The sequence below is a fragment of the Anabrus simplex genome, chromosome 1 (assembly GCF_040414725.1).
Source record: "Anabrus simplex isolate iqAnaSimp1 chromosome 1, ASM4041472v1, whole genome shotgun sequence".
Lineage (NCBI taxonomy): Eukaryota > Metazoa > Arthropoda > Insecta > Orthoptera > Tettigoniidae > Anabrus > Anabrus simplex.
The window spans coordinates 689,254,759-689,279,674 of record NC_090265.1 but is presented as its reverse complement, the minus strand read 5'-3'; the positions used below and the strand labels follow the sequence as shown (position 1 = coordinate 689,279,674).

Genomic DNA, 24,916 nt, shown 5'->3' with positions numbered 1-24,916 from the left:
ATTTTCTTTACAGAACAGTTGTCGACGGATATTACTAATCGACTCCGACATCGCCTTCGAATGTCGACGAGAGAAATCGCTGGTGCACATAGCGAGGAAACGATGCCGAAGGTAATCGATCGCATGCAGTATCATCGCTGGGGTGCATAAATATCGGCAACGGAAAAATCGCGCGCGCTTAATCGCTCGTAATAACGGATACGCCAGTGACAGTGTGCTCGCTGTAACCGAAGGACGATACACAGTTTAATATAGGAATTTTGAAGGGACAGAAAAAAGTCGTCGCTGTAACGGAGTTCTCGTTATATGGCGTACTCGCTATATCGGACTTCTACTGTAACATTCTTTCTACGAACACAACAGAGAGCCGAATGTGCGCACTGGAGAACAGCAAGGCAAGGAGTAGCGAGTAGCAAGGAGTAGGGCCTACCTCACGGCCGATTTGATACGTCATTCCCGCGTCATTCTAGCTAAGAGAGCAGCGTATATCTATGTAGCTGGCCGTGATTTCACAACGCTCGCAGGAAACAAATGGAAGTGACGACCAAATAACTGCCAAATATGTTTGGTAGCCAACGTACAAGCATTGAAACGAGGCGGGTTGACCAGTAATGCTCTAAGAGATTGAACATTTTTTACTTCTTTCCTTTTTCCCGCAGAAATTAATTTTTATTGTGACAAGGTTGCTTTTCCGTAATAATTTCCCCTTCGACCGTAATGCCGTAATTGCGAAGTGAAATCCGTAATCATTACGGACAATCCGTAATAGTTGGCACCTCTGCTGGTCAGACAGCACGTACTGGCTGCCTGCAGAAGCATTTTCTGGCATGGATTTCAAAAAGAAGGTTGACAGGTATGAGAATGCTATGCAATGGGAGCCACTAGAAGACAAGCAGAAACCAGGGAGATCATGCAAAATGTGGCACCAAATATTCAGAGAAGACCACAAATATTTGACATCAGGTGGGACAATATCGGGTACACAGCTTCGAACAAGACTCGTTGGTAGAACTTGTTGCCCTATGTGCTTCGCGCAGAAGGGACCAATGTTGATACTTTCCATTCCTTACAAGCAATGAAAATGATCATATAGGAACAAACAAGGGAACTAAAAAGCAACTGACACTTACCGAATAGGTTTCACCATCTGGATTTTCCCAAATTCGAGGGTTGCCCGGTCTGTCAGTTACTGATCTTTCTGACGGAGTTTCATTTATTTCGAACTCTCTATTACTTGGTAGATGCTTTTCTACTCTGCTACGGAAATCTGCCTCTTCTTTCTCCTTGTCTCGCTTTGGGCAGCTACAAATGCGAAGCTGCATCACCTGACGACCAATGACTTCACCACTGTAAAGAAAATAATTTCATAAGGCGTTACATTCTACAAACCAAGCACTAAACAATAACTCCTTTTAAAATCTTGCAGAAATTTTGATAACTGATTCTGATAAAAGGAACCGTGGATATCCAGGTTGAAGTTTACACACGTTGAGTCTTTTCTGATTATAAAGCAAAGAGGCAATAAGAAAAATAAACGAACCAAGATATAGTACAATTCACTAGTGTTTTTGTACAACCATACACCACTAAGACAGCAAATGAGCAACCACGCCTGCATCTGATGACGCTAGAGCAACTGTCAGTCCTTAGTAACAATCTTAACGCACACAACTGAAGTGTAAGTGCGAATAGTGGGTGTGTACGAGACCTTTGTGTTCTGCAATGTGCTGGCAGACTGTTTATGAACGGATATCGTGTAACTGGGTCTACGCCGGGCCGGGCCAAGCCAGAAACAATGTCACAGCAGTTAATGCAAGTGACTTCCCTTGGCATGCTACAGGCAACACAACATGACGCACGTTCTCTGCCAACACTGTAAGTAACTAACAGTAGTAATGTACTGGACTATTATTTTTGTAATGTTTTCCTCTTCTTTTAATTTAAAGAATGGTTACAACCAGTGCTTCACCCTTCGAGTACATTGCAGGATAATCAATATCGAAAGTACATATGAAAGTCGTTTAATTACGGTTGTCGAGTTTGTCTCATATATCTCACACATCCCCCCCTCCTGACTCTTTTTAACATCACACTAACTCATCAGAGGTTTTTGGTGTGATGAATGTGAAGGTAGGGCCGTGGCCTTAATTAAGATACAGCCATGGCGTGCTATTTCTGAGGTTAAGTTACACGCTTGACTCGCTTGCAAAGAGAATGACTGTATTATAGACCAAAGAGGAGCACGACTGGCCACCGTGCCCTATACTGCCATCTGGTATCATTATCAGAACTACTATCAACCAGCCATACTCAGCCATATATCGACAGAACGAAGAAATCCGTGGGAGTTTAAAATAAGAAAATAACTGATACTGCTCTGAAAATCGGCAGATTGGTCCCGGTGATCGGGAGGAACGATGAAAAATCTGGAGTCTCCTGCTCAAATTGGGCGACCAGTCACATCTGCACTATCATCAATCCCCATGCTAAAGTAAATCGAGATAATTGCAGAAATCCTGAATCTCTGGAACAATTCATAGAATTCCCTTATACCATACTCTCATTTTAATTGGTGATTTCAACACACAAATAGGTAGACAAAAGAAGTATTCTGATAAGTTGGCCAGTACCCGGCCTATAAGAAAATTAAACTCAATGGTAAGAGTCAGATACTTGCAGAATGTTTTCTGACAATGAAGTCCATATGGTTCAAACACCTTCCAAGGAAACAGAAGACGTGGAAGCCGCAAGGTTCACGTTTAGAAGAATACCGAATTAGTCACGTAGCCATTTCATACATATCTCAAGAGAGATTTGGAATGTAAAGGTACTCAGGAATGTCATAGTGGACTCTGATCTCCAAAGTGAAACTAAACTTTATCCCCAGAAGTCATAAAATTAACCAGAGGAAAGCACAGAAACGCATCCCAAAATATTATATAGTAAAAGTCAAAGACCACACAACTTTCAAAAAACACTTAGCCAATGCATCAGAAATTCACCTCCTGAAACCTGGGAACTGCTGAAAGAAGCAGTAATCTCAACCACATAGGAAACAATCCCTCTTAAGAAGAAATATAAACATCCGTGGTGGAACCCAGAACACAAGGACGCCATAAAAGGGAGATAAGAAGCGTGGGAAAGGTGGAACAAAACTAAAAGTCGACTCTACTTCCTTGAAATAAGAAAGCAAATTATAAAAGTCATCCAAAAGACGAAAAGGACCTTTGATAAAAATAGAAGGCAATTCGGTTTTAGGAAAGGTTATTCCACTGAAGCTCAACTTGTAGGATTCCAGCAAGATATAGCAGATATCTTGGATTCAGGAGGTCAAATGGACTGTATCATGATTGACCTGTCTAAAGCATTTGATAGGGTGGATCATGGGAGACTACTGGCAAAAATGAGTGCAATTGGACTAGACAAAAGAGTGACTGAATGGGTTGCTATATTTCTAGAAAATAGTTCTCAGAGAATTAGAGTAGGTGAAGCTTTATCCGACCCTGTAATAATTAAGAGGGGAATTCCTCAAGGCAGTATTATCGGACCTTTATGTTTTCTTATATATATAAATGATATGAGTAAAGGAGTGGAATCGGAGGTAAGGCTTTTTGCGGATGATGTTATTCTCTATAGAGTGATAAATAAGTTACAAGATTGTGAGCAACTGCAACGTGACCTCGAAAATGTTGTGAGATGGACAGCAGGCAATGGTATGTTGATAAACGGGGTTAAAAGTCAGGTTGTGAGTTTTACAAGTAGGAAAAGTCCTCTCAGTTTTAATTACTGCGTTGATGGGGTGAAAGTTCCTTTTGGGGATCATTGTAAGTATCTAGGTGTTAATATAAGGAAAGATCTTCATTGGGGTAATCACATAAATGGGATTGTAAATAAAGGGTACAGATCTCTGCACATGGTTATGAGGGTGTTTAGGGGTTGTAGTAAGGATGTAAAGGAGAGGGCATATAAGTCTCTGGTAAGACCCCAACTAGAGTATGGTTCCAGTGTATGGGACCCTCACCAGGATTACCTGATTCAAGAACTGGAAAAAATCCAAAGAAAAGCAGTTTGATTTGTTCTGGGCGATTTCCGACAAAAGAGTAGCGTTACAAAAATGTTGCAATGTTTGGGTTGGGAAGAATTGAGAGAAAGAAGAAGAGCTGCTCGACTAAGTAGTATGTTTGAAATAATAACATTAAGTTATTTATGTTATGTATGTAGAAATATCAACACTTCATGTTATTATTTCAATCAAATATCATCAATACGGACCAAAATGATATTTATTACATGTAATAATAAGTAGTATGTTCCGGGCGGTCAGCGGAGAGATGGCGTGGAATGACATTAGTAGACGAATGAGTTTGAATGGCGTTTATAAAAGTAGGAAAGATCACAATATGAAGATAAAGTTGGAATTCAAGAGGACAAACTGGGGCAAATATTCATTTATAGGAAGGGGAGTTAGGGATTGGAATAACTTACCAAGAGAGATGTTCAATAAATTTCTAATTTCTTTGAAATCATTTAGGAAAAGGCTAGGAAAACAACAAATAGGGAATCTGCCACCTGGGCGATTGCCCTAAATGCAGATCAGTATTGATTGATTGATACCCTTGAATCCATCGAACAAGACTTCAAGAAGAGCAATACCAGAAATTTCCACAAAACATTCAAAAGAAACACCCCGAAATATGAGCTGTCGTTGCTTAGCTTCAAAGATTCATAGTTAACCAACTTCATAATTGTTCCGTATTGAACTGAGAATCACAGTACTAAAAAGAAAGTATAGAGGTTCCACCTTTTCAATACAATGTTATTAAGTTGTACCAACATTAACTTACAACATCTTAACTTTGGAACCGGTTTCGATACATTTAGAGTGTCATCATCAGCCGATTAAGAGAACAGGGCAAAAGGACTAAATCAAACAATTCTAAACATTCATAAGAAATATAAGACATTATTCACAGTCAAAAGGGTGTATGTAGAAATATCAACACTTCATGAAGTAAAATTCAGGATCCCACCAGCGGCATCGCTGACGGACTGAATATACATACATTATATGAATACTGTATATGCACCTTGTTGGATACATGTTGGAAATTGTCTTTTTCATGGCATTTGAAAGTTTTAAACTGTGAATCAATGTTAATTGCATGCAGTAATGGGTATTAGAATATTTTGTGACGTAGCAAGGGTTGGCATTTCTGAATTACAAGTTGGCGGTTAATTCGAAATCACGCAATTCAAAACCTGATTTCTGCGTTCGTAAGACTTTGAGTTAAGGAGATTTTATTTTATCGCAAAACTAACATCCGAATTCGCCGGTGGGCGTCTGTTTCAAGTGTTTACATTGCACGAAAATAATTATCCACTACCAGTCGTGTTACTATCCAAGTAAAAGAGACAACGTGTGAGAAGTGTTTTGGACATCGAATCTGACAAAATTGTAAGTCATTTAGGAGAAGATTCTAGTGATGCAAGAGACAACGAATCTTCCAATCTACAGGGAATTGAGCCTATTGCAAGTTCAGATTAATTAAATATCTGTCACGTAAGTAAACCTACTAGCTAATTTTCATGGCAAATATATTTCAGATCAGTGATAAGGTGTTTTTTTCATCTCAGACATAGTACCTATATCCGTAAATTTACATGTTCATTTTTGCGTGAAGACCACGTGGACCTCACAGAGTGATATGAAATGTTTGTTTATGCCTACGTTACTCTTTTGATGGAAGGAATTTTAGTTTATTTAAATTTTTTCCAAAATGAGCCTTCCTAAAATTAGGGTGCGGGGATTACTTGGGTAAATACGGTAAGCAAAGGAGCAAACATATCATCGCTGCTGTGCCAAAACTGCGAAAGTGACAGTGCTCCTCCTAACTATTAATATGCCTCCCAGCCATGTATTGATATGCAGTCCATCAGAACAATTTTTGTTGAGTTCATCAAACGTCTGTAGAGGAAAATGAACCTTGCTGTACCATACTGTAGGAATGTATGTTTGCACAACATATTTACCCACTCCTACAGTATAATGTGTTTTAAGGTTCATTTTCTCTTAAACGTGCAAATAGGGAAATGAACTCAACAGAGACAGTTGCACAAATAGCAGAAGCGGACATAGCAGGAAGTTATAAGTTTTTTTTTTTTTTTAATCTATGTAGGCTACGTCAAAACCCAACCTGAAAATAGGTGGGCTGGAAGCAATAGGTCCCGAAGTTTTATAGTTTACTACAAATCGAAAGACGAGTAAGAAGATACAATCAGAGAGAAAGGGGAGAATAAATTAAAGAGTGAAACGAAGACTTTACCACCTGATTATCATCCTATGAGATCATCATACAGAATTAAAAAATGAATATTCGTATAATGCGAGATCCGAATAGCGATAGGTGCCCTTTTAGGGTCCGGACCGAACTTATGTGAAATGTGTGACCGGACATGCAGAGGTGAGTAATAAGGCCTCGCACGGTAAATCTGATACTGATCGACAAAATGCGGACCAACTTCGCAAAGGTAAAACAATAGCTACATGAAATGTGAGAGGGTTACTTCAGACGGGAAAACTTCACATTGTAGAAAAAGAACTAAAGAAACATCAAATCGACATTTGTGGACTGTCAGAAACTCACTGGAAAGGATGTGGGCATTTTGAAACAGATGACCATGTAATGTACATCGCCAGGGCAAATGATCACAGACTTACAGTAATTGAAAATCTTCCGCCTTTTTGATACTTTTTATTTGCTTTTTTAGTAAATTAATTAATTATAAACAGTACATGTTTCGTTCTCACTTGAGAACATCTTCAGCAGTTGTTAAGCTTGGGTGAATCTCTAAGTTTCTGAGTATATTATTTTCAGGTACATTGTTTCTCTTAAACTATTTGAATACAAATCAAATTAAAACGATGTTAAAACAATGTGGGGGTTAATGGGTTGATAAAATGAGACAGGATGAATACATAGATAGCCTACTTAAAAAACTATATCTATTCATTGGAATAGATGTTAAAAGTTTCAACTCTGTTGCACTAAAAATATCTGTCTTCCAGTTAAAAGGTTCTTTTTTTTTTTTTTTTTAATGACTGACTTCTCGACACTTATAATTATTCTTGATTGTTAATTTCTTTCACTTCTTCCAGGTTGGCTGTTATTTATTTTGAGCTTGCTAATTGTGCCCTAAATTGAGTCTAATGCGGAACTATGAAGCTGATTGCCGTTCACATTTTGAGAAGGGAGCTTCGTCTCAATTTCTGAAATGAAATGAGGAAAATAGGGATTTGTTTTTATAATGAAAAATGGTCTTTACATGATAACTTAATGTATAAAATGGTTCTATACCTTACTGTTGTTAATCTCCAATTCTACCATGACCCTGGGGGGGAGCTACGTTTGAAGCTGTTTTGCATCTTGTATAATAATGGTGTGTGTGTTCCGTTGTTTGATACGGAAAATGAAGCTGATTACTTGCAAGGGCAAATGATGCCGGTCAGAATGGAGTCACATTTCATGTTTATAAGTGGATATGACAATTCAGTGAAACCTTGTTAGTGCGTTTCCCATTAACATGTTATCCCGCGTAGCATGTCGTAAATTCGAAGTCTCAATTCTCCTTGTATTAAATCTATCTCACTTATCACATCACGAATTTTCACTACTACCGCTTAGTACGATCATGTTTTTCCTGGCCCTGAAAATGCTATTTGTCACCCCTCTTGGAAGGAACGTGATTTCCACAGGTAAGAGCCCTCACCCCAGTTTCGAGATAATGGGAAAAGGCCTTGAATTCTTGAATTTCACAGGATAAACTGCCAATAGCCTCAGAAATGCTCAGTTTTGCTTGCCGATTAGCAGTGAAACTGCAGAATAACACAATGAGCCTGTTTGTGCTTGTATTTCGCATTCCATTCAGAAGTTAGAAATGTATTTCGTGTTTAGTTGTACAGCGAATATTTGTCCCGTGATAGACTACATCTGGATCATAATCGTGTAAAGTTGAACAGCATGGTGCATATTTGTCTTGTGATAGCCTAATTATGGATAAGGAAAAAGTCGTGCAATTCCTTACTACTGAAGACAAAATTAAAGTCTGTCAGCAAGTCCAGTGGCACACATCTTTAAGCGGGCAAAATTGGTGTGAATGTTGAAACTCGTACCTTCCAGTTTCGACCCGATCACTCAAATTAGTCTTGGACGGTCAAAATGGCGACCGAAGCCATTCTGTTGCAGTCACACATGGTCGTGTATAACCTCCAACTCCAATTCATTGTCTAAGTGTGCGACCAGAAAAATAATGTTTCATAACCCACTGGTCTGAAACAAAAGTCTTCCACTAACATTTGTTTCGAAAGAGTGTGATCTACAATAATACTTCAATGTTTTAATGAGACCTGTTCAAATGTGTTCAAATCTGTTGTTTGGTATTTTTAACACTTTTCAATGGACTATTATTCTAAAAGCCTCAGTGGAATAAGTTTTCATATTTGTTTTATTGTGTTTTTCACACCTTTTAATACTCTTCTCATAGAGTTTTCACTGTACTCGCGAACATGCCAATATGCAACGTAAAATCCCATTATGCTGGAAAAATCGTATCTAGTGTTTCCATACCTCTGGTTGAGAGTTTTTTGTGTATTCAGTAGTACGTTTTCTCGCTTAACACGTTATTTTTCCTTGTCCACTGCAGAAACATGTAAATGAGATGTTACTGTATGTTGAGGAATACAGACCTATCAATGAAAGAATACTGACCCCTCACCCTCAACACGAAACCATACAAACTACATCTGATCCAGGTATACCTACCCACCGTTGCTGCAGACGACCAAGAAATCAAAGACTTCTATGCAAACATGGAAGATACTATAGTATCACTTAAACCAAGAGGTATTACCATCATATTGGGAGGCTTCAATGCAAAAGTAGGAACCACCTTGATGGACAACCACTTGCGAGAAACTGTAGGACAGTGCGGCCTGGGTGCACGTAATGAGCGAGGCAATCGGTTGATACAGTTTGCAACTGAAACGGTCTTTCCATTATGAATACCATGTTTAAACACCACACACATCGTACGTGGACCTCCTCGAATGAGCATTTTAAGATCCAAATTGATTACATCCCTGTCGATAAAAGATGGAGAACCTCCTTCCGTAATGTGAAAACAAACCCTAGTGCCGAATGCGGATTGGATCATCGTCTACTCTGAGACTACCTTAGAATCAAACTGAGCAAGCCAAAGGTCAAAATAATGTCAAAAAAGGTAACGGCTCCTGAGCCAATTACTTTCCAAGAAACACTTCAAAGCACTGGACCACCTGACCCAAAAGGAAATTGTGACACGGCTTGGAAGAGAATTGAAGAATGGATCACAGATGAAGCGAGCAAGGTCCCAAAGATGAACACCATAGTGAAGCGACAACATTGATGACGGACGAAACTCAGGCACTGGTTGAAATGTGACTTAACACCCGGCTCACAGTTACAGATCCAGAACAACAAGGACGACTAATGGAAAAAATGAACAATGATATCAAACAACTGTAGAAGAAATGAGAATGAACATATTAAGAAACTGTGTGAAGAACTAGAGGCACATGCGACCAAAAATCACAGAGCAGAACTATACGACAAGGTGCCTAAGGCTCAGATTATTAAAGAAGACCAAGGGAATATCATCACAAATGCAGTGACATAGCCCTCTAGTATACCTCTTACCCTTCCCACTTCGCTCGGTTTGCGTGCTTCTTTGCGATCATCACGTAGGGACTACTTTGGCCGCTGTGGCGCTAGAAGCGTGGACGAGACCCGCGCTGAAGGCACGTTAGGAACAGTAAGAAAAAGGGAGTAAACAATGTGTCGAGTTTTGATATTAGTGGAAGTACAGACTATTTATTTCATCAGAAGAAGGTATGTAATAGTAGTAATGTATTAAAAGAAGTAATTACAAGGCATGCTTAAATCTCGTGCACCGTTCGAGTTTCTCATAACCCTTTAATCTAATCTCTTACTTCACTGAAGGCTATCGTAACATATTTGCTTTAATTAGTTATTATTTACGATCTTGCCATAGGCTACATTAACTTGGCATATTAATGTCCTATTGCAGGTTTCTATCTATAAATAGCAATAGTGTATTGCTGCGTGCCTTGCTGCACAAGCTGGAGTAGTAAAGTGGAAGGAGTATCATTTCACGAATTTCCCAACCGAATTGACCTCAGAGAACAATGGCTTAAAGCTATATCAAGAGCAGACTTCAGGCCCAATTTAAATTTTAGATCTCCTGTGGTATGTAGCCTTCATTTTCGTGAGTCTATCGACCTGGATTGAAAATTAAGAAACTGCAGGATGCTGCTGTTCCCTCTGTTTCCCTTCTTATCCATCTTACGAAGTCCAACAGATCAAAGCAGAACGTAGACCTATTATAAAACATTCAGTCATTGCCAAAGGTAAGAAACGGAAATATGAATCAACTGAGCCAAGCTGTGACGAAAGTAATACTTCAGGTGCTTCCCTGCACGAGTGTCCCACAAATCATGACTTTCATCGTTCCGTTGATGTCCAGTGCGACATTTTAGACAAGAAGCTACTCAAAATATAAACAAATAAATTGCGACTAAAACTGTGGAGAGCGCGGGCTAAACTTTCACGTCTTGAAAACGAACTGAATAAAACTAATCAGGAGTTGGAGATTTGTAAGAATAATTATCATAAAGCCTTGTCACGAATAATTAAAACAGCCAAGCATGATCCCTCAAATGCCAAGTCTTCATTCCTTCTTGAGCAAATAGCGAATTTTGAGAAATGCTCTCCGAGATGGACAGAATCCACGGTAAAACAGTATAGCTTGGGAATGCATATCGCCCAAAGGTTATAGGTATGCTAGAAAAAATATACTAAAGTTGCCTTCTAAGAGCACATTGTCCAGGTATTTGGGTGATACTTCATGCGACACAGGAGTTACGAACCTTGTGAAAGAGAGATTAACCTTAGAATCTGAACGTTTGAATGAGGCTGAAAGAAGAGTATGTTCCTTAATAGTGAATGAAATGGCAATAAAACAACTGCAATATGACAAAAAGCTACATACTTTCTTTGGTCACAAAACCACATCTATTCCAGATACTACTATATTCGAAATTAAGAACGTCAAGAATGTGAGAGAATCTGAAATTCTCGCCAATAATTTACTTTGTTTTATGATAGCGGGGTTATGCACTAAGTACAGACTTCCAGCTGCGTACTTCTTTACCAAACGAATCTCAGGCAAGGAACTTTATAATTTGACACCATCTGTTATCAGAGAGCTTGAGGCTTTTGGATTTCTTGTAATATGACTAGTTTCCGATAATCATAAGATCAATGTTAATATGATGAGACGACTTTCCAATAGCAAGATTGTTAAGCCACAAATTACTCACCCAAATGACACGAACCAACCCTTATTTCTTCCATTTGACCAATGTCACATTTTAAAGAACGTAAAAAACACATTTTTAGAGAAGACCATGTTTGACGGAGAAGACACAATAAGTGGCTCTCACGTGAAGAATTTATATGAATTGCAAGCAAGTCAAGTGGTAAAACCTGTTCGCTTTCTGACTCGAAAACATGTAAGCCCAAAATGAATGTGAAGGACATATTTTTTACACCAGTAATAACAGCTCTGGAATATCTCCAAAAAAAATTCTGGACATCCAAAAGCCCACTTGTTCCAAGACTGCACAGCGACTATATTCTTCATGGAAATGATTCAGAAATGGTTCAATGTCCATGATGTTAGCAGTCACAACAACGCTAAGTTTTGCCCTGACAAGGTCCATTTTTTCAACACATATGATGACAGGCTTCAGCGGCCTTGAAAAGATTGTATTCATGACAATCAAGTTTATGCTTGTGTACACGCCCTCATGTCGTTGGCATTTTATTACTACCACTTTGATTTTCCAATATTTTATATGAACTGTTTTAATTAGAATTTTAATATAAGTTTTAGTCTCCGACAAGATTATAGTTTAATCATAAGACAGTTTTCCATTAGCATCTTTTTATTTTATCATTTTTCACATTTTTATTGTTCCGAATTTTAATAACAGACTAAACTTTTAACTTCCACTTTTTATTTTAGTTGTATTTTTGATGATTGTATTTTAACTTCCACTTTTAATTTAGTTGTATTTTTGATTATTGTATTTAGGCTGAAGATGCCCTTAATTGAGGGCGAAACATGTCCCATGTAACCAAGAATTTAATTATGTAACAACTATAAGTGAAAATATAAGTATTGAATAGGTGGAATAAATTAAAACACCTTTATTATTGTTGAACTGTTAAAAAATTTTCAATACGGACCTAAAATGAGGTTTATAACATGTAATAACTACGTGTTCTACAGTTCTCTGTATCCGATACTTATTGTCATCTGGCTTTCATTTTGTGCTAACTAGAGTATTTAACAGTGATTCCCTAGAAATGTTCTTTAGCATTTTGAGGAGAACTTCAGGCAACAATGACATGCTGGATTTAAGGGCTGTAGTACTTGCCCTCAACAAAATTTTGAATATTGGAATTCCTTTGAAACGGCAAAATTAACATATTCGTGAGATGAATGTCATTAGCTGTGTCAAGTCATCTCAATCAGTCCCATCGGAAGTGATCCCTAACATTCCAGGAACAGTGACCAAAATCCTGCAAAATCTTCACAAGCCGCATTGTACGTATACTCACTTTTACAAAATTTATTTACTGTTGGTTATTAGATAATAGTATTCTATATGATAACCATACTGTTATTATGCAGTATACTCAATACCCTTATTTCTTTTACAAGTCTGGAGGTAGTGTCTATTAAACTTGCATCGCTTGCTTTCCTCAGTGGTTTCGTTGTGAAGGAAATAAGAAAAGAAGTAACTTGTGAATCATGCCGTTGCCTAACTCAACAAGAAAAATGCAGTTCTCCACTAATAGACATAATTTTTAAGCAAGATCGGTGTAATGTCGTCTTCTATCCATCAGAACGGTTGGTGTGGATTATAAACATTGTTCATGATTTTGTGCGTGAAGCTGCAAAATTTGTTAATACAGGAGCTTGTAGGACTTTAACTACCGTAGTTCTGCCTGTTTTGAAGAGTTCGGAGGTTTGAAAGTGCGACTCAAATGACAGTTCTAATCATGCTGAGAAATTAGGTCAGGTAATCTGCAAAACTCTTATCCCGAGTATCTTAAAAAACATTGGAGATGAAGTGATTGGACATTTTGAGAGGGTGAAATACTTAAACAGTAAGCCGATCAACAGGAAAATCATCAGAATGTAGGCCTAACAGCTGTGGGGAACTGCGTGCTGCTCGTTTTGACTGGCCACGCTTGCAGCGCTCCGGTGGAGAAAGTGAGGACTTCTTGATGTTCGCATGTATTCTTAAAGTGGGGAGGCTGATGTATACTAGAGGGTGATGGCAGTGGGCATCACCAAGTATGGAGAGAATACTGCATCAAGCTGTTGCCTGATGACCCACAACCAATACAAGGTCATCAAATCCCAACAGACACGGAAATAACCATCCTTACAGAAGAAGCGGAACGTGCAATAAAAATGCTCAGGAACCGGAAAGCACCAGACCAAGATGGAAACACTGCTGAAATCCTAAAGAGCATGGGTGACCACGATGTCGACATCCTCCACAAGATATGTCAGAAGATATGAACATCTGGTAATTAGCCGGACCAGTGGTGCCACTCCATCTTTGTACCACTGTTCAGAGCAGACTATCGAATGATAGCCCTCATCTCCCATGCCAGTAAAATCATGCTCACAGTGCTGACGGAGAGGCTGAAGACCTTACTTCCACAAATATCAGAGGAACAAACCAGCTTTTTCCCAGGAAACAAACTTGTGAGCAGATCCTAAACATCCAGCAGCTCGTAGAGAAGACAAGGGAGTACAATATCAAGATGTTCCTGTGCTTCGCGGACGACAAGAAAGCCTTCAACAAGGTGAAATGGTCCTAGCTCTGGGCTGTGGACACTGAGATGGGGATGCCGAGACATTTAGTGTACCTGATTCAACAACTGTACCCTTCGAGCACTGCAACAGTGAGAGCTAATAGCAGATTCTCAGACACCTTTTCTACTACTGCTAGAGTGCGACAAGGTTACATTCTCTCCCCCACCTCCTATTTATTGTACACAATGAGTACATTACGAGGGAGAATCTTAAAGATTGGGGTGACGGCATCACAGTTGGTGCCAGGAAAATTAACAAACTCAGATATGCGGATGACGCTGTGATACTTGCAACAGATGATCATGAACTAGAAACCATCATGCAGGGGTTAAACGAGCAAAGCAGAGAATATGACCTAGAAATCAACAATAAGACCAAAGTGATGATTGTGAACCTGAGATCTGTAAGTGCATTGTGAGTGTGAGAAAGTAAGTTTTGCTGTCGAACTTCTGTACATTCTGTTCCCTACATTTATCACACCACGATTCACCCAAACAGCTGTAAATGACATAAGAGAGACCACATTGTTTAGTTTAGGCATGGTATCAAGAGCCTGCATACGGTCAGAAGTCCCACAACGGCAGGATTAAAAATAAATTACAGGAAAGTTTGCTGCATTTGTAGATATCTACAGGTGTGGCGGTATTGCATTTTACCACAACAATGGTTAATTTCGTATGATGGTTGTCTCAATTTTTTTATTAACACACAGTAAGTTTTGTTTGGCGTCTACAAAAACGTAAAATATTATTATTATTCTTCGTGAGGTACATTGGCGAGTAAAACCATTGTTATGATCGGATTGTTTTTATCACATTCTAAACCTACTCCTCTCCCAAAAAAAACCTATATTGACCTGAGTTACGAGATATTAAACTCACTTTGTTAACCCTTTGCCCATGAATATTTTCCTAACCATAATATCTCCCAACTTGTAATTATTTCAGGTAGTTTTTGTCATACTGGGAGATTTATTATGAAACACTTGTATATTTACAATTGTACAGGTTCAAAATGCAAAAATATTGTACACAAAGACATAAGAAAGACAGAGATCTGTTTTTTCCCGACATTCTCATTGGAATTACTGGAGGGTTTGAAACTTTTCGAAGCACAGTTCTAGGTGAAGTCCTAGTTGCTTCTCACAGGCTTTTGCAGAAGTAAACCGTTTCTCACCTCCCCAGCTCAACTTTCCTACTGAAGCCTTGCAGTCCTACTGTGACTTCCTTCCATGAACACCATATAGACCGCTTCTGAAGCGGAGTGTTTCTCTGAATGTTTAGTTTCACGTATTTGTTAGTCTCAATCGTAATGGAGGTTAGTAGCCGGTCCGTAAAAAATAATTGTCAGTACCGGTACAGTAATTCTGTAACAGGCCTATTGCCATGGCTTACAAATCCACTTACTGGCCTAAAAGGGAAATTAGGCAGGCCTACATCACCTGTAGTCCACGATCTCCAAGCAGTATTAGAATTTTGTACATGCAATGGGTTTGGGTCACGGCAACAAATTATCACCTCCCACAACATTAAACGCATCGATGTCATTATTATCACTCAGATCACTTTCTGAAACATTTTCATCACTTGTCTCGAAAAGTCCATCACTTTCATGGTCATTACCCATAAATTCAGTCGAAATTGTCAACAATATTTAATCCTCCATCAAGCCAGGCACCACCATTTTCCCCGCAATCGCTTTCCATTGACCATACACATAACCAAGGAAACAGAGTAATATTGCCTTTGCATTCTAAAAGAAGTTGTCTGATATTTGTTTTCAGGAGTGCCCAGATGATATGATAGCAGCACTCATTTAATAATAAATAGAAATCGTAATGTACTCCACAAGAGTACAGTAGAAGTCTGTTATAGCGAGAATTCATAACAGTGAAAAATTTACTCGCTATAGCTGATTGTCATTACACCCGATTTTTGTATAAAAGTCAGAAGAAACCCCAAGCATATTAAAATCGGTATGAAAAGGCAATCAGTTTGTTCACAACTTGCGTTTCCGTGGATGGTATTCACACTACAGCTTACTTGTTTTTTTCGTGAAAGTGTGAGTTTAATTTCATTCTGAAAAGAATTATAATACCGTATTTCTCCGAATCCAAGACGAACCCCACTTTTTCCTTCAAAAATGTAAATAAGGCTCAAAAAGTGCTTTGTAAAATCATATGCATGCCTTTGTTTTATAGTACGCATTTTAGACGCCGAACACTGGCTTTCGCATACCTGCCAACTTTACAAAACCAAAAATCAGGAGATTTTGATATGAAAATCAGGAAAAATCAGGAGATACAATTGGTCAAAACTGCTGATTCTACATGTCTTGCGCAATACAGTACTAAGATATATTTATAATATTGTCTCAAAGCCCGACTGTTGCTATACAAGGCTACAAATTACACATCTCTATTCCCTCACAGGAAGTATGTGAGTGAGATGATTGGTCTCTGATAAGCCTACCAAAAACAGTATGAACTCATGCACTTACATGCCATCACTTAGCAAATGCATAGATTAATATATTGCATCAAGCACCCGTGCGATTATGCGAAGCGCAATGCTGTTTGTATCAAATATCTAGCTGATGTACCCTATGTTTTGCCATGGAATTCTCAGAAAGACTGCCCTTCAACTGAAGTCAACATAGATCATTACAATGCCACCAGTATGAATGTCACGATTAAAAGCAATGCTGTCATATGAAATATTCGATCAAATGAAAACAGCACATTTTCTCACTTTTAGCGAAAAGTACTACGGTTGAAATAATAACATTAAGTTATTTATTTGACCACTTAATGTTATTATTTCAATCAAATATCATCAATACGGACCAAAAATGATATTTATTACATGTAAAGTACTACGGTGTCGATCTAACAGTTCAAAGTTTTAAAGCTTGAATGACCAGGCTGCAGACAGTCGCGAACACTCCTGTGTAATTATTTCATTTAAGTGTGCACACTGCTCATTCTAATCACTGCCGCACAGTAGGGATCAAATAGCTGGAATACTATGATGATCCAGTGTTTTACGTACCAGCAGTATCAGAAAATTTATGAACTGGAGGAATGGCATGCTAAAGAAGAGAGAGATCTAACTCCCCACTCCCCAGCTACTTCCTGCCAATATTCAGGCAGGCTGTTATACTCGATACACAGCAGTAATCCCATCTATCGGAGATAAATGGCAGCAGAATAAACACATCACAACAAACAATGGTCAATGTAATGTTCTTGTTGATCAATTTTATGAGCCTTCTATATTGGAGGCCTTTACATTTAGTTTTCTTCCGAATTTGTGATTTTAGAGGATCGAATGTAAAGTGAGTCGTCTTTCATGACTCCCTCTTGTGTTATTATTTAAGCGATCGTTCCTTCACGACTTTTTTCTCATTAATATGTAACATATTTTTCATTGTAATCCATGTATGAATATATGTTTCAGACATTTGACCTTAAGGTTACCTACCGGCCGATGCCCTTAACAAGGGGCGAAACATATCCCTGAGAAGTGTATACAGTATTATGGAATTTCATCCATGAAGCACGTGGCTTGTACTGAATAGGTGGTGATAACGGAATAAATTATTTTTGTGATAATCTGCTTAAGTCAGTTTCAATACAGATCAATCATGACAACTGTCTCTTGCAAACCTGAATAAGACATAAATAATCGGAAATTGTATTCTCTATAACTTTTGTTATGTAGTACCTACTTTTCAATATGACCAGTAAGACAGGTAATTAAAAATTAAATTTTTGGCACCTTCCCCTAAACTACCATTTCAAATAGAGTGAATAAAATTATTTATAGTATAGACTGTAGTTCCATATTCCCCGACTTTTCATAAAATTCTGTTTACACATTTTCTCGTACCTCGGCGCTGATATGGACTTAGCAAAAAAAAAATCCAAATTCATGAATATCTCTCCATAGCCAGTACGGTAAAAATGTATAAGACATAATTGATAGGAAATTTAATAATATATAACTTTAATTATGCAGCATTATCGATATGGCCAATAACAACATACATATTTGAGAAATAAATTTTAGGCCTTTCCCTAAACTACCATTTCACTGTGTGAATAAAATTCTTTATGGCCTAGATTGTAGCGACTTATTCCGCGACGTTATATACCGAGTTTCATTAAATTCTCTTCAGCCGTTTTCTCGTGATGAGCGTGCGTACGTACGTACATATAATATACAGGCAGACAGAAATTACGGAAAATTAAAACGTGCATTTCCCCTTGTTACTATGGTCGCGACCGGTACGGAAATATTTTAAAATTCTGAGCAATGTACAGACAAAACTCTTATTTTATTTATATTGAGATAAATTAAAATTAGTCAAAATTGTCTTCAAATGGCTCCTAAAATCTCTAAGAAACTCAGTAGTCGTTCCATCATTGAAATTCTGTCACTAAATTACTAAGCAAGACTGTATTTGGTAAGACTCAATATCTAGCGACTATATAGTCTCTGGAATTGACCAAAGAGAATGGAATCGACTAGACTGATGCGTTGCGAACGAACACGAACATAGTACGCGAAAACGAGAGATTGACAATCGATATACAGGTTTCAATAAACATCGCACATTCGCGCATTAATAAACGTCGATATTTCATTTGAAAGCAGCCAATGAGTGAAGGACTTCCGGTCACTGGCGTAAATAAGCTGAAATGGCAGGATGTGAAAACAAATGTTTGAAGTTCACCAAAAAATAAGCTAAAATCGGGAGAAATAATAGAATAATCGGGAGGCGGGAGAAACTCTCGAAAATCGGGAGTCTCCCGCCTAAATCGGGAAAGTTGGCAGGTATGCTTTCGTTATGCCGTATTTTTTTGCGGCTGCACAATTATTCTTTATTTATGCGGGTTTATTGACCTTTAACTTAAAATTGGCATCATAATACCGAAGAGAACCCGTTGAAAATTTGCCGGCAATAACTATTCCATGCGTCTCTACAATACGACGATACATCAGGAAAATATTCTTGCTGCCTATAAAACTGTTACTTTACTCGGCGTCAGATATAACCGGCAACCCTACACGCACGTCTCGCTTGCCGGGTTCGGCAACTTCAGCGGCTAGCGACGTATAGGACTAAATTGAAGGTCAAGGAAAGATTTTAATGCGCCACGGTATGACAATTCTGCCCTTGATTTTTTTGTGCACATACCTCACAATTTCATCTTCGACTTCTTTAAAGCGCCCTTGTCGCACTTTTTGTACAGTACGCATTTTTGAAGCTATCTTTGTCTTCATGCAAACGTCAAATATTGGCTTTAGTTAGGCCTATGGACAATTATTCTACATTTCCGAATGTTTAATAACCATTAACTTAAAATTGGCATCATAATACCGATGAGAACCCGTTGTCAATTTGCCGGCAATACCTCTTCCGCGTATCTTTACAAAACGACTATCCATCACGAAAATGTTCCTGCTGTCTATACAACTTAATTTTACTAAGCGCCAGGTACAGTAGACGCGTTATAACTCTGCCACTGATAAGCCGTAGCGTTTCTAATTCGAAAGCTCACATGTTTTGATGCCATTCTGCAGATCTGAGAAACGTTTTTGTAGAGGCTAATAGAACATCGTTCTCTCTTCACTATTTCCCAAGAACCAGCGACGTTACACACAAGCACTGTACAACCGGTTGATGCGGCTAGCGGTGTATAATAAAGAATAATATATAAGTAATAATAATAACAACGTAAACGTTTCCACCTTTTCAATACTAAAATATATTCACAAAATTATAAATTACACGGTGCTAGTTTCGACCCATCTAGGGGTCATCATCAGCCGTATTGGAGCAAAGATCATTTTTGGCGAAATCCTAAGAAAATGTTATTTTAAAGAATAACAAGTGAAATGAGATGTTATTATGGTAATAGTTAATAATACAAGGAATATACATACTAAGAGGTTTTTAACAAAGAATAAAGTATAAATGGGGTGTTGTAAAAATTATAATCATGGAAATCAATAAGCTCTTGTATTGAAATGAAATATGGCTTAGGAAGAGGGCTTAAGGTGGGGCTGAAGGGTGCGGGAGAAAGTGTAATTGTCTTGGAAAAGTACCTTTGATTAAATTTAGGATTGAGTTTAGGTTGGCTGCATTATTGTTTCTGAGGAAAGTGATAAATAGATCGAAGAGTATGTTGGGTTTCTCTGAGATTTCATTGAGATTGTGACTGGCATTAAAGTATTGGTCTAGGTGTATGTAGTAATTTTCCATTATGTTGAGTAAAGGGCCCTTGTTTGCTAATACGAGGATATCCATGTCTTGTTCAATATTGGTGAAATTATGGTTATAATCTTGCATGTGTTGGCCGATGGCTGAAAACCTGTTGTATTTTATTGCGTTAGTGTGCTCGTGGTATCTGATAATGAAGTTTATTGTCAACGAGTGTTGTGTATATATCACTGATCTCTATACAGAGATATAGAGATCAGTGGTATACCGGAATATACATGCACGCGCGGGAGTGAAAAGAAGCAGCGTGGTTACCACAGCAGTTGCCAGTGGTATTCGTTACTGTTAGTCCGGGAATGCATGACAACCCTTGATTTTTTCGCATGAAATTCTGAGAAAAGAAAACATCGTCTTGGATTCGGAGAAATACGGTATCACTCATAGGCTTCTGTGGCAAACATTTCAGATTTCTTTTTCAAACTGCGTTGCCTAACCTAACCGTACATGTATCATGAAAACATATTTGTAATGCATGTAGAGAAATGATAACCTCCTCGCTAAAAATATTACATGTGAATAGCCTTTCCGAAATGTAACTAGACGCGAGAAAATATGAACTATCCTCTGAAATCAGTTATGTACTCTGTCATATCTTGAGGTGTATCACATTCTTACTTAACTACAGCCTTTATTTTTAACGAGTCAACAACTGCTATCGGCCACGATATTTACGCATTCATTACGAAAACGCGTTATCCCCTTTCATTTCGAATTTTCTTTAGATTACAACAGTCGACGGGTATTACTAATAGACTCCAACATCTCCTTCGAATTTCGACAAGTGAGCTCGCAAATGCACATAATGAGAAAACTGTACCGTACCAAAGATGACTGATCACATTTTGTGGCAAAGGTTTGAGTTTTCTGATTCAAACAGCGTCACCTATCCTAACCTAACCGTACAATACGTATGATGAAAACACGCTTCAAGCGCCAGTAGAAAAATTACAACCTTCTCGCTATAAATATACATAACAGCCTTTCCGTAATTTGAACAGATGCGAGAAAATATAAAGTAACCTCTGAAACCAATTATGCACTCTGCCATATCTCGAGGTTATTCCATTCTCACTTAAAATTGCAGTATTTAGCATTAAAATTAAGCTATCGTTTAGTCAGCCTTTATTTTTAATGAGTTAACAAGTTATCGGACACGTTATTTACGCATTTATTACGAAAATGTCCTCTTTCATTTCAAATTTGCTTTACGGAACAGCAGTCGACGAGTGTTACTAATCGACCCCGACATTGCCTTCAAATGTCGACGAGAGAACACGCTAGTGGAAATAGCGAGGAAACGATACTGAAGGTAATCAATCGATTGCATGCAACATAATCGCTGGGGTGTATAATTATTGGTAACGGGAAAAATCGCGCGTGCTTAAGCGCTCGTAATAACGGATGAGTCCGTGATAGGACTCGCTGTAACCGAAGGATAATACACTGTTTAATATATAAATTTTGAAGGGACAGAAACAAATTGGTGTTATAACGGGGGTCTTGTGATATGCGTTACTCGTTATAGCGGACTTCTACTGTAGTTATGCGAAGCAAAACCGTGTGTCGAGCTCTGGTCAACACACGAGCGTTGGCGCTGAACTGCGTCTCTCGACCTGTTTCGACACACGAGCATAAAGAGTTAATGATCTTGCCTGCTATATTAATAGAAACAACCGTGAATATTTCTTAAAGTAAACGCGTTTCGTCATCCCGAGGTGGTGCAGCACTTTTTAGACATCCCCCAGTGGAAAGGAGTTGCATTTACCATTTTTATCGCATATCAGTCTTCCTGCCACTTGTAAATCTCTGGCAATACGGAACCGGGAATCGAACTCAGGCTCACAAGAACTGCAGCTAATTGTGCTAACTATTACGCCGGTGAACATTCTTAACTACAAAACACAGACATATATATAACAGATGCATGCTTGCAATGCGCAGGTCGGACATGAAATTATTCACCTATTTGTGGAACGTCATCAGAGCTGCAGTAGGCCTACGCTACGTAGGCGGACATTTCTTAATTACGAAACACAGATGTACAGCAAGACTTCCAAAGCGTTTTCATTGCGCGGGTCATAAGGACGAAACTATTCACAAATTTCTGTGATGTTATCAGAGCTGCAGTAAGCCCTGTACCCACAGAATTGTTCCTCTCTGACGAATTACGTTGGGGGTCCTGTATGCGAGATTATATTCTGGGATTTATTCATGTTCTAGGATATAGTCGTGAATTTATTTTATTATTATTACATTGATTACCATTTTCTTCATTGCGAAAAACCACGTATTACACGAGTAAATACGGTATGTGCATCCAGTAAAACAGGGATCATTCCTACAACCAAAATCTAAGAGATAGGGTAAAGAGAAAATATTAAAGGAATCCCATCAGTGAAAACTAGATACAAGAACACTTGGAGATACTCTATCAAAAGCTAAAAAAAAGAATTAGCACTAAATTATTTCACAGTGGATTACAATATTAATACGTCAAGTGCCAAGCAACCCCATTTGGGTACGTGAGAGAAGTCAAGTTTTTGAGCTTCACGTCCCCATATGGGATCGTACGTTCTAAATCGGGAACTGTGCAAACCCATTTCGTTGCATAGTAACTATGTGCTTCGAAACTGTATAAAGTCTCTTCCTGCCATCTGTTGGTTGTCTATTTAAGCACGTGCATAGTCCACCTTTCATTCGTCAATTCCTGTTTTGGCGCAACCCCATATGGGTACGTCAAGAGTGCTTTGTAGGGTGACAAAATCATTGTCTATCTCGCGCACGGATTGTTTACGTGAGTGCGCAGTGCTGTGAGTTTCCTTGTATTTTTTAAGTCGCTATGAGTAAATCGAGCAGTAAAAGACTTAGTGCAGATAGTCGGGACGATATACAGAACAAGTCAGACAATGGTGATATAGACAAAGTACATAATTACAGTGATTTTGAACCCAGTACAGAGCAAATGGCAATCTCGCACATTCATCCACACTGATGAATTACAATCTTCAGCATACAACCCACTGTACTCCGGGTTTCCAAGCCAGCTGCTGCAACAATTATGATCATCTTCAACGATATACTGCAGTCACTGGTTCCCATGTTGCACAACCATCGCTGCTACGTTCTCTTACCGAAACAAAAAGTTATACAAACAAAATTATATACTTACTCAATATTCCATAACAACTAATTCTTCTTATAATATTATTCTCTTACATCCTAATTTACCAAATTCACATGATTTTCACCACTTTATATAACAACATTTTATACGAAGATTTCGTAACTTCAAAACAGAAGATCGTAATTTACAAACATTTCCTGACCTAAAACCGTAGATCGTACATTTTTACGGCTCCAGTATGAACAAGCTAACACATCTCTCATAATCAACTGCATATAACGCGTCCCTGCAAAGGGAAAGGTAAGTACGACCGAGCGTAGGGACAGTAACTCGTGTAAAAGTGCGACCCCATATTGGGGCGCGTGTACGTGTACAATTCATAATGACCAATACGACCCCCTGTAATATTTTACCTAATATACATAATAAGTTGACTTAATATATCACAAATATATCCTCATTTCAGCGATCATTTGCTTGGTTAAGCCTGTGAACGTTTTGGCACCAGGGAGTAACTTGATCTTATTAGCTCAGGCACTACATGGCAATCCTATGAATTTCGGTCTGGCACTCAACGTGTTAAAGTTCTTCATAATTACTGAAAGGGGGAGAAATGTACTTCCCATTTGATTGAGAAATGTGCACAAAATACTTTAAATTCCTAACTGCACAGTGGTGGGGCAAATTGATGTTTACCCAAGGATAATTTAAAACCCTGGAAAGGTTGCAACGGAAAAATTGTTTCACTGTAAGGTTTAAGTTTTGAAATGCATTCACAGTAAGATTTTATATCCAGTTTTCTTTTTTTTTTTCTTTTTCTTTCTGGACAAGAAGTGGGATGGTCAGTTTTTTTGGAATAAAAATGAGTTTTAGAAAACGAAAACAAAAATAGGCATACTACTTCTTCCTTACTGCACTGCATAATGATTTCTCTTTGAAACGTATTAGGTCAACGTTAAGTGAAAGTCATGTATTCGGATGTAGTTCACCAAGCGATTCGTCGTGGAGATTTTAAAGGTTCTTTCTGTCCTCTTATCCTAAAATACATGCAGAAGTGATAGTGGGAAGACCAGCTCAATGTAAAACTGAGTCCCCCACCTCGACCGCAACACACCAAAGGGACTGAAACTCAAACTTTTGAAGGAGCATAACTCAATATACAATCGTTGCAGCGGAGTGGAAATGAGGCAACACATGCACACAAGGAGCTCAAGAATGCAGAACATTTTTCAGTGCCATAAGTGGAAGGCAAGGTTCCTAAGTGGTGCATTAGTTGTTCACTTCACGCAAGTTTGGATGTGCAAAACATGTAACAAAGCGGCGAGTAGCAGGTTTAACGCAGCAGCAGGCAATGACTGGTAAGTAGGATCACTAAAAAATAGCAGGTCCTTTTGTGCTTCCATGTTTGTCCTCATCTCTTATTTCTGTTACTCCCTCTTCCCACACTGACCACGCATTCGATTAATCCTATTATATGTTTCCTTTCTTATC

General features: G+C 38.4%; 1 protein-coding gene across 11 annotated transcripts in view; it reads right to left on the bottom strand.

The window, feature by feature from the left end:
* LOC136857337 (cellular tumor antigen p53) overlaps positions 1-24,916 on the bottom strand; it is a 198,860-nt gene that overhangs the window by 92,819 nt on the left and 81,125 nt on the right. For all 11 annotated transcript variants that reach the window (XR_010858529.2, XR_010858530.2, XM_068225144.1 and 8 more), the window contains exon 7: positions 1,131-1,347. Coding sequence is in view for 9 of the 11 variants with exons in the window: in XM_068225144.1 (XP_068081245.1) it covers positions 1,131-1,347 (217 nt within the window). In the remaining 2 variants the exon portion in view is untranslated. The remainder of the gene's footprint in view (positions 1-1,130; positions 1,348-24,916) is intronic.